Raw genomic sequence first — 16383 nt, 5'->3', positions numbered from 1 at the left:
AGGTCACGCGCACATATTGGCCTCCAGGCCTGTCTGCCTCCTTGTCTATGAGGGTGGCTTCTTTCCTTTGCTTTTGAGTAAATGTGTGTTGGCACCGTCTGTAAAGTAGAACTGTATAAGTATTGCCGTGTGTACGCGCATTCGGTAGTAACTCTGAGTCATCGTTTCTTTTGTTTTAACTGCTATATGTGCATTTTGACTGTTTGGCTGTATATGTGTGCTTTCCGTGTGTCGCGTAATAAATGTGCATTGTGTGAACTGTTTTCCCGTTTCGTTTCGTCTCGTCTCCTTCCTTTTAATTGACCCTCCATCCTGCTTCACATAAAGGGTTCGTAGTGGGCTTAATACGCCCGATAATCGGAACCGTCGAGGCCGACGATAACACCGCTCGGTTATCACTGTAGCACGGAACGGACCGCTTAAGCGGTTCGTGTCCGGAGTCGGCCTGTGGCGTGGTGCGATTGCCCGGTCGACCATTCGCGCAGGTACTTAGGTAGATCGAATTTGGCGAGCAACCCTATCCTGCGCGGGTGGGCAATTGGCACGATCGTGGTGAGGTTAAACCCCCACCCATGACTAGCTCCGGCGTTGGTCTGAGAGGGTCACGACTGAATTGTCCGTCTGGTGGGCAAGGTGCCGTGATTCGAGTCACGTGGCCGTCCGCACGCCGGCGGGCGCGAATTCTCAACAATATGTTCCTTGTCACAAGTCACTCCAATGTATTGTTGCGGGCCGGGGTCCGGTGGCGAGAACAACCGCTAGGTGGGAGAAGTTACGTTGACTCCCACCAGACTCCCCAGAATTATAGGCCGTCGCTCACGGATAATTCCGTGACGTGGCGGGTCACTTAACCGACCATGGACGCCAATACCTCAACTGCGTGGCGTAGGGTCCTCCTGTCTCGAACCAAGTTACCTCATTAACCACGCGGTTTCAACTACCGGGGAACCAAGCCCTCGGTACGCCTTGCCCGAACCAGATCACTCTACCGACTAGGGTAGAGTACCAACTACCAACTCTACAAACTGCCTTTCCGGATCAGATGCAGCCGAGTGGAACTGCCAAGGACGTACCGGCTAAAAGGAACGGATTATCGGGAATAAAGACCCGGCTAAACTTAGATTCGAACCATGCTGGACCAATGGAGGAAAAGACAAAAACGAGCTGGGAACATTTCTACAATAATTTATTTACACTCGGCGAGGAAAAACATGTGGCACAGGAACAAGGTTATTGGTTATGTTATGCAGGGGGAAGATGAGAGAGATGTAGTGCGAGAATTAAACAGCAACTTACCAAAGCAGACACAGAGCAGACTTGCGTGAGAATAATAAAAGCAAGAATTACAATAATCAAAGATCTTATACTATTTTACTTAAAAGACAGGCACCACACTCTCAGATAAAACTAACCCAATGAAAAGAAAAGGGGACCCTTTTGCAGCCAAGGAGGGAGGGAGTTGAGGTCACAGTTCTCGGTACCTGAGAGTTTCGGGAGAAGGAGTGCTCCGTGAAGCGGCACCTGACAACAGTCGTACAGTTTGGACCACAGCCTCCCGTGTGGAGTTCGGGTCCGTGGAGGAGCTTGAGTGGAGAGCGCGGAGTCCAAGGTGGGAACGGGGCAGCAGACAGGACCCGACGAGAGATCCGGTCGAGGTCGGGTGTGCGCGGACCAGCACAACAGGTGGGACGCCGAGGTGAGACGTGGGCAGACACTCCGTAACAACGACCCCTTCAACAACTGCACACTTCCATTCCTTCTACCGCAACCTCCTTTGACCTTCCAAACCAACCAACGAACCCACCAAGCACTTCCAAATTCAACTCCTTCCTTTCTTTCTTTCAAATCCAACCACAAACTACTTTTCATCCCATACCACCTACTCTGAGGATTGCTTCGTATCTTATAGATCACGGAGCTAGGGGGTGGAGCCATGGCGAAGCCGACGTTATTGTCCATCCTGATTGGACAGGGCCTTCGTGTGGTCCACCCTTTCTGGGCGGGGTTTCGGCCAGGCACCGGCAAGGCCCGCCCACACCGCAGTGTCTGGGAGGAAGGTGGTTGGCGGTGCAGTTACCATAACCATCCTCGGGATTCTGCCTCAGAAAACCATCCTCGGGATTCTGCCTCAGAAAACCAGTCTATGGGTAGGCACTCATCACATTGTGGTTCCAATATGAGGGGGGATAAAACAAAAGGGAAGAAATGATTTATAATCCTAACTAAAAGTTGCTCTTCGCAACTTGTTTTTAGATGATATAAAGGCAATTTTCATACTGAATGATTTGCAATGTTGGGTATAATAGTATGTGAATTCATTTTGAAAAAAAAGAGGATTGAACATGTGCTCTGTGGAACACAGAAAGTCACGTCACGGACATTACAGTTTTTGTCCACTTTCATAAAATTGTTTAAAGTCCAGGAAACTGAATTCTTTTCATATATTTCAGTATTATTATCAAGTTTACATTTGTCCAAATGGTTTTCAGGATGTACTTTTTTATCATAGCATAAAGAATTTTTAATGTGATGAAAAATGTTATATAATCTATATATAATTTCACGGATAACTGATTTTGAATTATAGCACGATATGAAACACTCGTTTTGTGAGAAATATTTTAGGGAGCCTAATATACAATGTAAAGTTTGACATTCTAGACACTGGCACGTCTTTTGACACTGGAAATGATGAAGAATGTAAAGTCCTCTAAATGTCACGGACATTACAGCTTTGCTTATGATGTATACGAGAGGCTCGTCAGTACTAGTGCATCTTCATTTTACATTGAGAACCCCTGATATACAATAAAACATGAATCCTTACTGTTAGATAGAGAAATTGTTTTACAAAGTGTGTAAAATGTCTATAGACAGTGAATCAAGAGGAGCAATATTATATATTTCATTCAGTTTCCACATCATCTTGAAAACAATATGTCCTTGTTGTCCATGATTTGTTCTGTTCAATGAATGACTCTTCTTCCTCACTGTAAACAAAGAAACTTGAGGTGCCTTGCCTCTTCAGAAATTTCACTGTGCATCCATCATTGTGAGTACATGTTATTTGTGAAACAAAGAACTTTTCTGATTTTTTGTGAGAAACTTCACACGGACAAATGATCCAATCTGAATTGATGTGGGTTGGTGACTTTGTGGTTGCTCCTTGTCAGTTTCTGGTCGATAAGTATCGCTGAAGAAATGCACTCCCAACTGGCTTGTATCTGCTTGGAAATAAGGCTTGTGCTGAATGCAGGCCTTGCTCACAGGCTTCAACCAGTGGACTCCCTGTGTGCCCTTCAAGGGAGAAACAGACATCCACTGCTCTCTATGCTATTTTCCACAAGGAATGATGAGATGTTTTCTTGTGTAATCTCCAGAACACATACTTTGGTGCAGTTATCTCTGGCAGCAGCTGCAAAACTTGCTGCATCTTCAACTCTGTGGCTCCTACTGTTAACTGCAGATGAAATAAGCCTCGAGTGACCCCCCAATTCCATCCACTGAAGCTGTAAACCAGTCTTCTCGTACAAGTGACAAGTACTTGAAAACATACTTGTTCTTAAATTGGGAAGCTGCCCCATCACTGAAGATATCTATCATGGTTATGTGGGGAGACTTCTCTACAACATTGTTGATGATTGTGTCCATGAATGTTGCTACAACATTCTTGTTGTGGTCAAGGGTATCACTAACTATAACGAATGACTCACAGTTGTTCTTTGTCCAGACTGCTGCTGTAAATTGTTATTTGCTTTTTATGCCAGTGCGCAGATTGTACTTCATCCTGATAGTGCCGTGTAGTTCTCTGAAAAGTCTACCTGTATTAATGCATGGGTATCATCCTCTTTCAGACTGTTTTTGCTGCTTTCAAAGCTCTTGCTCCGTCTCCACTTTATGAACACGTGAAGGAGGAATCTGGGGAGATCACTAATCATCTCATGCACAAGCTCTGCCACTGTTCCTTCGTTCTCTATCTGCACCATTCTGCTGTCTTTTGTTTCCCATCGAGACCAGGAGATAACCTCTTCAGCACATTGAGCCAGAAGTTTGTCTGTTACTTTGCTCTTCGCAACTTGCATTTCTCCACATGACACATTTTCCAGACATGCATTCAAAGTTTGAAGAGTCACACACACACAGTTTTCAACAAGATCTCCACTGTTCTTGGGAAAGTCATACCCTTTGACTGCAGTGCCTGAATCTAAGTTGATGTTCTCATGGTATCGACAAACACACACTCCTAGGTGTTTTGTTTCTCGTCACTCCATGTGCAGGTCGGAGCTCAGCAAATTTTGACTTCTTGAAAGCTGAATCTGGATATTCCTCCTTGAAGCATTTGTATGCTTCACCTACTGTTATCATTGGACACAACCTACTGTTCACCATCATTGTTAGGTAACGTTTTTGAATTTTTTTTTGTCCTCCTGATCTCACTGTGATGTAGTCTTTCATTCCTGGTGTCTGCCATGATATATTATCACTCTGGTAAAATGTAATCACTGAGTCATGAAGTTCTTTGTTCACATTGTGATGTTCTGGTTTTTTATTTTCCCCACAGCATTTCAGAAATGGCCAACTTTTACACCCCTGCTTTCCTCTTCCTTGAACTCTTTGGCAATGCTGATTTGACCCTGCGAATGGCTTTTCCCAAAGTCTGCAGACTCACATAAGAGCCTATACCATTTCCTTCATCCACTTTTGCATAAGAGCTGCATGGCTGTTCAACAGTCCCTTCCCTTTTCTTTGCTCGGAATCTCCTCACTCTGGCCACATTCAGTTCCTTTTCACCTCTGCAGCAGAAAGTTCCTTTGTTGTTGCTCGGGCAATGAGTTTTCTTTCTGCATCCTTCCTCTTCATCTCATTGTACTTTTCTCCACTTTGCTTCATTCTTTCTCGATGGGCTTTTGTTCGTTCTTTTCCCGTCTTGACTTTCCTCTTTATGGTTTGAGACTGATGCTGTACCTGTTCTTACAAATCCTCAGCTTGGTGAGGCTGATTCACAGCATGTACAATTTTTAGCCGCGTCGCGTTGCGAACGCTGGCTCTAAGAGAGTTCCGCGTTGTTCTTCTTCTTGTTCTTCTGGTGAAGACAAAACCTTTATGATGTGGCTCTTGGACACATTTGTCCTTGTTCCTTGTACATGTGCCATGCCTGTAATTGAAATTAAAAATATGCCAGAATTAAAATAAAATAAAAAAATAAATCAGCGAATAGCAAATATAGTAGTAAACACAAAGTGTAGACCCAGAGATGTGATAAAACTAAACCAAAATTCAAAAGAAAAAAAAATCACCAAAAGGGCAAATATAGAGGAGGGTGTTCTATCAAAATTTATGCTTTTGTTTTTTTTGTATTTTCTTGAAGAAACCAGTTACAAATAACTCCATGTTCATGACAAAAAAATAAGGTAGGAGTTTCATGTGAGACTGCACAGGCTAATCCACACTGACAGATTGCTGTTACTGTACATGAAAGCATACTGGTGCATAATACACTCTTTCAAGTGATGTGTGTATGTATTGCATTGTAAATAGAAAGTTTGTTTCAACTTCAGAAAATAGTGAAAGTAAGCTTACCCATTTGATTCATCTCTGTAGCCATAGTTGTTAGATAGTAGCACACTATATGAATTTAGCTTCCTCGATGGATGACCAGTTGGCTAGCAATGGTGTGCATGGGAAAGTTGCACACTCCCTGCCCCCCTTCTGTCACAACAGCTTTTTCTCACCCCAATCTCCGTTTATTTGAAGAAGAGCCTCCACCCTTGGCATTCAGTTGAACCCCTCATTGCCCAGTTGCAGTAATTAAGGTCCTTGATTATAGGCTTGTCTTAATCCCTTTCAAAATAAACAACACTGCATGGCAGAAAGTTCTTATCTCAATTAGTGACCAAGTGATTAAATGGTTGGAAGGGTGTAGTGCAAGCTTTTTGGGTTGAAATGAGTTAATGCATAGTCTGTAATGTAGTTTATTGTTTATGGCCTCGTGTACTTGAATTAGGTCAATTTTATAGGACATCAGACCACATTATCCGGATTTTGACTATAAAATAAGACTATGCTGTAAAATTCAACAAAGTTTCACTTTTGAACATATATGCTATATGTAATGTCCGTGACGTGTAGCTATTGTAATGTCTGTGATGCTAAATGTGGACAAACCAAGAAAGTTTTTTTTTAATCCTCTTGAGATATTATGAGATATCACATTCTAGCTTTGAAAATGGCTTTTGAACAAAAGTGACCAAAAACTCATGATGCTACACAAAAACTTGTGTCTAAAACACCACGGACATTACACTGCTGTGCAGTGCAAATCAACCCTTCCTTTGGGGTCCGTGCTTCAAATAATAGATACTTTCTCATGATTTCCTCTTGTAAGGTGTTAATACAAGGCCTAAGCTTTATTTTAGAATAAGAATTACTGCTTCACAGGATTTTTTTGGTATCATTTTCATTTAACACTTAATGGATGAAAAAGACTGATATTTTCACTACAGCTTGGTTCAACTGTACTCTGTTTGGATAGCTAAAAATATATATTCTTCATATAATTTCAGACTTTGTTTTTTTACTTGGTCTTCAAAATATGGACCTTTTCCATTACTCTTCAGGGGAAAACAAAGCTATTCAATGAATTTCATTTTTTCACCCCAAGAACATTTTCTGTGGCATTGCCCATATCAACAAGGTAAAGTGTATATTGCTTAATATATCAACATATAAAGTGGTATATGATTAAAGTTAGTCATATGCAGTAAGACTAAATAAGTTTGAATAAGGATATTGCTTTGCTGTGTTCACCGATTGTCTGGACACAACTTTGGGTTATAGATCCATTGATGTTGAGTAATCTACTGTTGTGGACCTGCGACCAGGGTTGTGGATCCACCGTTTGGAGAGGTTCTGGGCTGAAAGGATCGAAACCGATGAAAAACGGTGCCCAGCTGATGATCCAGGCAGTTGGGAAATCAGGAAATTGCTTACAGGTTATGATTATAACTTCATATAAAACAGCTTTTGTAAGTACTTACCCGTACATAATATATCCGTGTTTGTGTGTTAAATACCTGGTGTTGGCTTAATGGTTAGGGTGGTGGGCTTGGGATCTGAGGATCCTGAGTTCAAATCTCACTCGGCTGTTGAATTAATACCAGGTGGGGTTGACTCTGCCTGTCATCCTTCAGAGGTCAGCAAAATGAGTGCCAGCTTGCTGGCATCCTGTGTCTGAGTGGCGACCCGTCCAGGATTGTGCCCAATTGTCAAGGAGACTGCTTCGGCAGCACCAACACTCTTCAGAGTATGGTCCTAATAGATGGATTTTTTTGTGTATGTAATATGTAATATATATATATATATATATATATATATATATATATATATATATATATATATATATATATATATATATATATATATATATATATATATATATATATATATATATATCTATATAGTATGTATGTGCATGGATGATGTCTGGCTTTCTTCTTTGGACAACGGTGCAGCAATTGGTCTTTATTTTGATTGGGCACCAGATTATGGATGGCCGTTGGCCATTTTATGCTCTTTCCTTTCATTTTTCCTATTAGTATTGTGACATTATAATGAATCCGTTGAGAGACTTTGATGGACCCCTAAACCACCTCCAAATCTGCAAATTTTTTTGTTTCTTTGCGTTTTTCAACGTCAAGAACGATTTGGCAAACATGCCCACAATAAATTTGAACTTTCATTTTTTTGGACCACCCTAATTATATATTATATATATATATATATATATATATATATATATATATATATATATATATATATATATATAATTATATATATATATACCCACGAGGCGACGCGAGGAGGAGTGATGTAAGGGACACATCGGCCATTTTGGAGTTAATGCCATATAGCACTATTTTAACCCTTACCCTATCATCATCATCATCATATCATTAAAAAAATGTCGCTTACATCACTCCTCCTCGCGGGGCCTCATATGTCCTAGAGGAGTTTTTCATCGTGATTTCAGATCTAACAATGTTTTTTCACAATACTCGTTCTGTAAAATGTAAAATAAAAAAAACCTCTTTGGGAACGGCCCTAAAAATTCTGCCAAAAATCGACTGAAAGGGGTGTCACCCACATGACGTCATCTCCAGGAGGACAAAGGCTGCACGTAAATTACTTAGGTTGGTGGTCTACGTGATTCTATTGGCTTCCTGTGTTTCCACATTCGATTGGTCGACTCAAACGCTTCATTCATTTCCACTTTAAAAGAATCAAACATTTGGTTTTGAATAATGGATGACATGGACTTTGATTTGTCTGGTAACGACAGTGAGTGTGAGAGAAATGAACGATTTTGGTCTGAATCAGATGGAGAATTAGCGGATAACGTAGTCGCGGGAGGTGAAGTTCAGGCAGCTGGAAATGAAATACGGCCTTACCAGTTCGAGCCCGAAGCAGGACAAGCAGAGGAAAATGGCGATGAAATTCCCGGCGTGCATGATGATCGGGAGGACATCAAAGGAAGACTTGGCAATAAAATCTGGTTAGACAAAATCCTATTCGTAATTCAATAATGTAAATTCGACATGCATACTGCTCGATATCAGAAATATTTTAGTGAGGTGACGTGACCAGCGCAGCGGACATGTTGCTCTGTGGCGAATGAATCGCAAGCAAGGCCAGCCCACGTTATCGGCCGTATCTCTCCGCGCATAAAACGAAGCAATCTCGCTGTCCGGATACAATGAAAACTTGTGTGCAGAACACACCTTGCGACACAATTGTCTAGAGTAGTCCGATAAATCTGACGTTCTGTTGCATTTTTATCTTACCAAAACGAAGTTTTTGCAAGATACGTTAGTCAGCTTGTACGTTTTTTTTTTTGTTTGTCTGTAATCACGTATCGATCACTCTGCAGAGCACAGTTATCATTGGAAATTTTTGTAACTTCGCATATCAGAGTCCTATAGAGTTCCCTTTCAGCGCATAAAATTTTCAAGGTCAAGGTCAAAGGTCAAGGTCACTTTGTTGCAAATCAGGGGAGTCGACGAAACCCATATTTTTTGAGTAATTTTGATCGGATCGTCTTCAAACTTCATGGGAATATAGTTCATGGTCTGGCGCTCAGCTGATTAATTTTTGGTGGCGATCGGCCTTGACCTTCATGGTTAGCGCTGGAGGTCGAAAGTTTTTGACCCCAAGGTCAAATTTTGAAATCTTAGATACCATATCGAGTAATACCTCATATGAAAGCGCTTGATAAGTGCTTTCCAGATCTGTCAAAAGTTTGACGTCATGACGAAAAAACGGATTTTTCATGAAAATTTTATTTCCTCAGTTCTCATCAAAATCTCTTGATATTTCATGTACAACGGTCCTGGAGAGATACCATTAACCGTACGAAAATATAAAGGTCAAGGTCACAAAAAAGGTCAAGAATCAAGGTCGACGAAACCCTTAAATTTTGAGTAACTTTAATCGAATAAATAAGTTACTCATGTTCACATTTTGGCAAGATACTGGTCACCCTGGGGGTGACATTGGTTTTTTTTATTCCTGTTGTCGTCATGTAGCGCCAGTAGAAAACAATGAAGAAAAGAGAATAATAAAAAAAAGCTACAGCACGTCAGATTTATCGGACCAGTCTAGAGTTGACAATTCACTTGTATGAGCATGCACACAATGTACAAGTCAATGCGTAAGAGTCCTGAGGCTATGAGGCCGTGTAATAGGACATATAAATTTGTCTTTCATAGTTGTGCAAACATATTTTTCCCTGTTCATTTATTACAGCATTTTGGCTAAATGTTAATGAATAGCAAGCCAATGGAAGCAGTACCTTCACTTTAGAATAAACCCATGTATGTCGAGTGCAGCCATACCTGGCTTGCATGTATGTGGAATCATACCTATCCCAGCAGGCTGGTTTCAACAAACAATTCAATAAGCTGCAAAATGTGGGTGCAGGTTTTTCACATTGTTTGATTATAAAATTATCTCCTTGCACCTTGAAATGATGCAATATTAATCTTTGGTATTTTACTTGTAGGTCCCTGTAAGTTTCTTTTTTTAATGGAAAGCTTCAACATTCACATTTTATATTTTGTGGACATGGTATAGCCTTTTATTGTGCATACATATATCAGATTTGTACACGACGACGACAAGGTAGTAAAGGGATAAATAATTGCCTCGTGATTGTTGTGCATACACGGCTCAGAAGCAGAATTTCTTTTCCGCGAAACAATCACAGGAATTAAGACGATCAGTGAGATAGCAAACACATGTGCACAATGCATTTGTAAGTACTTTATACGGCGCGCGACATCTAATCAATCCACTCTGTGCGAGTCGCGTTCTGTAGATGACATGAACAGTCACGTGACCTGCGGTTCGCTGAAGTCAACTTTTTTGAGGGGCGGGGCATAGCAAGTTGTGAAAAGCACTAGAAATGTTCGAAATATTGGTCTAATTATGCAATTTTTGATTTTAAAAAAGAAACATGGGTGATTTCTTCACTAGGAAGGTCAAGTTAATATATAAATAACCAGAAAGTTTTGAGTGTCATGGGACCTTTAAGCAGAGTTTAAAGCCAAAGCAACAATGACCTTCACAGTGAAGCAGAAGTGATTTGTTGCTCGCACCATATACAAGCAGGTGATGTTAGCAGACTTCCAAGCAGATGGAAGATAACCTCAGGCAAACTATAGAATGAAAAGACCAGAATACTTGTGAAGTGCAACATGTCTTTTGATTAAATCAGTCAGCAAAGTGATGGGTACTATTATCAGTATTAAAAATAGGGGTAGTAACACGGTGGCTGGCAGGATGGCCTTGAGGTACGCACACTTGTCTGAGCTGTCTTGCTAGGGTTCAAATCCTCAGTCCAGCTATAAACTGTCATCCCGGTGTTTCACAGGCAAGTTTATTCATCAGTGCGCGCCACCCCTCGGATGAGTGTTAAACTGGGCATCACGTCTGCTGGCATTAGGTTGTGATATTAAAGATCCCATTACATGGTGTCGTTCACGACAAGTAGGCGAGCCCTCACCAGCACCATGGCTAAATTCTAAATTCTTGCTCTAATTTGTCAAACATCAGGCCTGGCCAGCTGGATCGTGTAAAACTTGGCCCAAGTTTGCCCTGGCCAAACCCAAAAGAACATGAGAATAATTGTAGCCGTTAAAGAAACAGAAGCGTATCAACAGCGCTGTCTGCATGGTATGCACGTGAAATCCCCCTTCCCACCTGCATTCGGGAGTGGGTGTTTCGAGTCCTTTAAATGACAAATTCAATGGATCTGGTCTAGCCACCGCCCTCTTTAACCTCAATGTTCGCGACCCACCGACGACGACATCGCACTCGTAGTGCAGGAACCTGACCTAAAATCTGTCGGGAACCAACTCACCCGAGATCTGGGCATATTGAAGGAGTATTTGCACAAATGGAAGCTCTGCCCAAACCCCAACAAAACAGCCATCTGCATCCACCATCTTGACAATCACACAGCAAAAGCAGAGGTAGATGTGACATTCTGTAGAATGAAAGTTGAACATGTCCATTATCCCAAATACCATGGAGTTACATTTGGCCAGATGCTGACCTTCAAAGATGCAAGGAGGTCGGGGCACGCTAAACCTCATCCGGAAACTGGCCGGAACATCGTGGGGAACTTGCGTTAACACCTTAGGCCAAAAAAAAAAAAAGTTGCATTGGCATAACGGGTCACTGAAAAATAGGGTAGGTCGGTCGGGATCTTTTTTTTTTTTTTTTTTTCTCCTAATAAATCCCTCCCAAAATCTCCCCCGGCTCGAGTACCACCCTTTTTGTCGGCGGGTTCTGTCCGAAACACTTCCGGGTTTTTGCGATCGCGATCGCAATCAACAAGATACTTGAAAACGATAGCAAAACAACAAAAATAGTAATAAAATAGCGTCGGCAAAATTTTTCGATAGCAAAAAAACAAAAAAAAAAACGTAGGGTCGGCGGAATTTTTAGGGTTGGGCGGGTTACGCCAATGCAACATTTTTTTTTTTTGGCCTTATGCATGGCAACGCTCACCTTCATGTACTCGATGGCAGAGTACTGTATTGTGTGCCAGTCTGGTCGGCAAGTGCCCATATGAAGGTCATCGATGTTCAGTTAAACACCGCAATGAGAACTGTTTGGAATCCTCAAGTCAACAAAGACCAAGTGGCTTGCTACCCTCTGCAACATCGCTCTGTCAGCCATCCGTAGGGACGAGCTATCATTCCGATACTTCAGCCGCATTTTGGCTACCAAAATTCCAGCCCAGTGCCTCCTCACTGAACATCCACGTTGTCACCAAGTCCTGAAAACAACCATGGAACTGCGCTGAGCTCTTTACTGGAGCCAATAAAAGCAAAGCAGACTTGTAGAGGGCCAGCTGGGAGCCTGGGCAGAGGTTATGCCTTCACCCTGTCTGTTTGTATTTGTTTGTCTGTGAGCAGGATATCTGAAAAAGTAATTTAAAAAATCATGGTTCGATTCGGACTAAATTTAGTGGATAGGTTGGCTGTGAGACAAGGCGGACAAATTGGTTAGATTTTGGTGAAGACCAGGATCTGGATCCAAGAATTTTTGAGGAGATTCATTACCACTGAGTGATGAAGCCAAAAGTGATATACAGTATATGGCATGATATCTCAAAAACTTATGTCCCGATTCGGATGAAACTTAGTTGACAGGTTGAGTGTGTGACAAGGACTAATTGATTCAATTTCGGTGGAGATCCGGAGTCGAGCAGGTTTTTTTTAAGCGATTCTTCACCATTGAAAGATGGGGTCCAAAACTATATAGAGCACAATATATCAAACAATTGCGGATGGGTTATGACAAAACTTGCTGGCCGAGTTGGTTAGGTGTCAAGTAAAAGCAGATTACATTTTGTTTGAGGTCCGGATGGAGATCCGGCCCATCAGTGAGATACAAAACGTAAACCGTTCAGCCCGGCGGAGGTATGCACCCTACCGAGTTAAGTCCTGGGCGATTTTGTGTTGTAGCTCCTCCATAAGCCGAGAGTCAAAATAAAACAGTTTTGTCAAGATTTCCTGTCTCATCCTACTCGGCTGGGCTTATGTCTACCAAATTTTGCATACATTCTGGGTTCCCAGAAGAAACGGATTTCTCCTCCTCCTCCTCCTCCTCCTCCTCCTCCTCCTCCTCCTCCTCCTCCTCATAATAATCCTCCCTTTACAAGGGGTGAGGTCCATTGGTACCAAGCTTCTGTCCAGCCTCGACCATGACACTCCTCCACTTTCCTAGACTGTCCTCAGTCAACTCTGTCCACTCTACAAACACTCCCACCTTACTGATATCCCTCCTCACACAATCACCCCATCTTGATGACGGTCTCACTCGTTTCCTTTTACCTTGCGCTCCCTCTACCCATCAGCTCTTTTTGCCATTCTCACCAAGTACCCAGCACATCTCAGACGGCATTTGACCAATCTCCTCTCTCAGTTCATCCATCCTCCTCACTCATGCAATCCTCCTGACCCAGTTGTTCTCACAAGCATTGTTATTGTCTCAGTCAATGCCACCCTTTCCAGAACGCAAAGATAGGCTGGCACCACACACACACACACACACACACACACACACACACACACACACACACACACACACACACACACACACACACACACACACACCAGAACTTTCCCTTTCGTCAGGCAATCACTAGTTTAACGAAATGTGACAAAACAAAGTTCACTCAATGACAGAGATATAACAACACATGTGACATGCTCAAGTTTACTCCTCATCCAACCAGGTGCAGAGACATAAAAGCACTTTGAAAGGAGACAGTCTGCATCACCATTTTGCTCTTACTCATGTGAAATCTTTCGCTGCATTTGTGGGTTCTAAAGAGTCCACAACATTCCTGGACCTGTGCCATTTGTGCACAAATGTACACTTTGGACCTGTGCCATAAAATCATCCTTTCACTTCATTCAGTCATCATACAAGACAAACCAAAAAAACCCCCAAAAAAACAGATTGCAGAATATTTCACTCTCCCCTCTCTCTCCCTCTCCCTCTCCACCTGGCACTTTGGCAGAGTTCATCATTTAGTACAAATGTAGCAAGATACAGCACTCCACTTCTTCACAAAGCATTTTTGGGCTACGCATCATTGAAAGAAAAATAAATAAATTTTAAAAAGTTGTACAAAGAACCATTTCAAAGTCCTACTTTTTTTTTTTACTGAAAATAAAACAAACAATAAATCAACATTTCCACCAAAATTGGACATATCCAACACAGTGGGTGAAGATCAAGTTCACAGGAAAAGTATCTCCTTGAAAGTTGCATTTTACAGCAGTCTTATAATGGGAGTGCAAGCTTCAACACATCAAATGAAAATGAAAGAATGAGGACAAGACACCTTCCTCAAATTCTTTCGTAAACAGTCAGCACAGGGGAATGCAAAACGACTGTACAGGTAACGAGAAGAAAATAATAATAATAATAATAATAATAAATACAATCACAATGACAACAGTCGTATACAAGCAAACCTTAGCTCAACACGAGAAATGTAGCCAAAGCTGCTTCAACCACACGACTTCATCTTCACTTGAGCTTTTAGAATGGCGAGTTTGGCATTCACATCCGAGTACTTCTCACAACACAAAATGCAAATCAAGTACAGCACAGATTTGTCAACATTCCTTTCATCTGACTGACGTATGTTACACGTCCAATGCTTCTCCCATGAGCTTTGAAATATAAAGCCCGTGTCGGTATCCACCACCATCCATCCATTGGGACCATACTCTGTGCAGAGCATTGGTGCTACCTAAGCAGTCTCCTTGGCTATTGGACACACTCCTGGACGGGTCACCCCTCCGACACAGGATCCCAGCAAGCTGGTACTCATTTTTCCAACCTCGGAAGGATGACGGGCAGAGTCAACCCCACCTGGTATTAATTCAACGGCTGAGTGAGATTTGAACTCAGGATCCTGGGATCCCAAGCCCACCAGCCTAACCATTAAGCCAACACCAGGCATATCCACCACCAAGGTGCGGTTAATTACCTGGAAGAGGGGTTCCACATTATCAGATTCATGGAAATGGACAGGTAGGCTTTCCATGAAATGAAACCTCAGTTTCGGCTCAAAAAAAAAAAAAAAACACATTACAAGAAACACTTGGCGGAAAAAAAATAAAAAAAAAATAATCAAACTTTCGTAATCGAGACAAAGTACGCACGGAAGGACAACCGAACCGCAGGCACGGAAGGACAACCGAACCGCAGGCACGGAAGGACAACCGCACCGCAGGCACGGAAGGACAACCGCACCGCAGGCACGGAAGGACAACCGCACCGCAGGCACGGAAGGACAACCGAACCGCAGGCACGGAAGGACAACCGAACCGCAGGCACGGTAGGACAACCGAACCGCAGGCACGGTAGGACAACCGCACCGCAGGCACGGAAGGACAACCGAACAGCAGGCACGGAAGGACAACCGAACCGCAGGCACGGAAGGACAACCGCACCGCAGGCACGGAAGGACAACCGAACAGCAGGCACGGATGGACAATCGAACCGCAGGCACGGAAGGACAACCACACCGCAGGCACGGAAGGACAACCGAACCGCAGGCACGGAAGGACAACCGCACCGCAGGCACGGAAGGACAACCGAACCGCAGGCACGGAAGGACAACCGCACCGCAGCCCATCATAACCGCAAAACTTAAAGACCCATCTCATCTGCTTTCAGGTTCAAACGTGTCGCAATTTCATTTATCGGGGGGGGGGGGGTGTAGGTTGTGTGAACAGTTCGAGGCGAGTCCTTCAGAGAAAACTATCTCCAGCCGCCGCCCCGCAATACCCTCACCAGACCGGACCTCAACGCAAAGGAAACATCCTTAAAGACATAACGACCCTTCCACCGTTCGCTTACCACACCATGCCGTAAGCACCTTCGCCAATATAACTGAGGTTGGTGTACCGCGGCCCAACATCGAACCCTTGGCCCTTGACAACCTCGGCTTGCAACGGCGCGTCCATCTTGGCGAGCGACTAACAGGAGCGAAGCAGTTTTCGATTGGCGAGCGCCTCACAGACGCGAAGCACTCTCCGATTGGCTCCCGACACCCACGTGATGTCACCGCTGCGTCATATAATTGGGCAAACAGAATCCACGTGACATTTCTTGCGGCTTCGGACTCCATGCCAATGTCATTACGTCATGGTTCGGTAATGGCATCGCAGGGTGAAGGAAACAATATTTTTCTTCCGTCGCCATTATCACCGTCTTCCAACGGTCACACGCAAACTCTCCTGTGAGTACGTTAATTCTGAGCGATACTCCACACGTTCAATTATCTCCCAGTCA

At 43.0% G+C, this 16383-nt stretch overlaps 1 protein-coding gene across 2 annotated transcripts in view; it reads right to left on the bottom strand.

Annotated features, from left to right (window-relative positions):
• LOC147010874 (mitogen-activated protein kinase 1) overlaps positions 1 to 16153 on the bottom strand; it is a 70684-nt gene extending 54531 nt beyond the window's left edge. For both annotated transcript variants that reach the window (XM_085859709.1, XM_085859710.1), the window contains exon 1: positions 15949 to 16153. In XM_085859709.1, coding sequence (XP_085715835.1) covers positions 15949 to 16055 — 107 coding nt within the window. In that variant the 5' untranslated portion in view covers positions 16056 to 16153. The remainder of the gene's footprint in view (positions 1 to 15948) is intronic.
• Positions 16154 to 16383: the final 230 nt, after the last annotated feature.

The sequence above is a fragment of the Eptatretus burgeri genome, chromosome 16, assembly GCF_056783735.1.
Source record: "Eptatretus burgeri isolate ZD-2024b chromosome 16, Ebu_testis_v1, whole genome shotgun sequence".
NCBI classification, from domain to species: Eukaryota; Metazoa; Chordata; class Myxini; order Myxiniformes; family Myxinidae; genus Eptatretus; species Eptatretus burgeri.
This window is presented reverse-complemented; position numbering and strand designations above follow the sequence as displayed.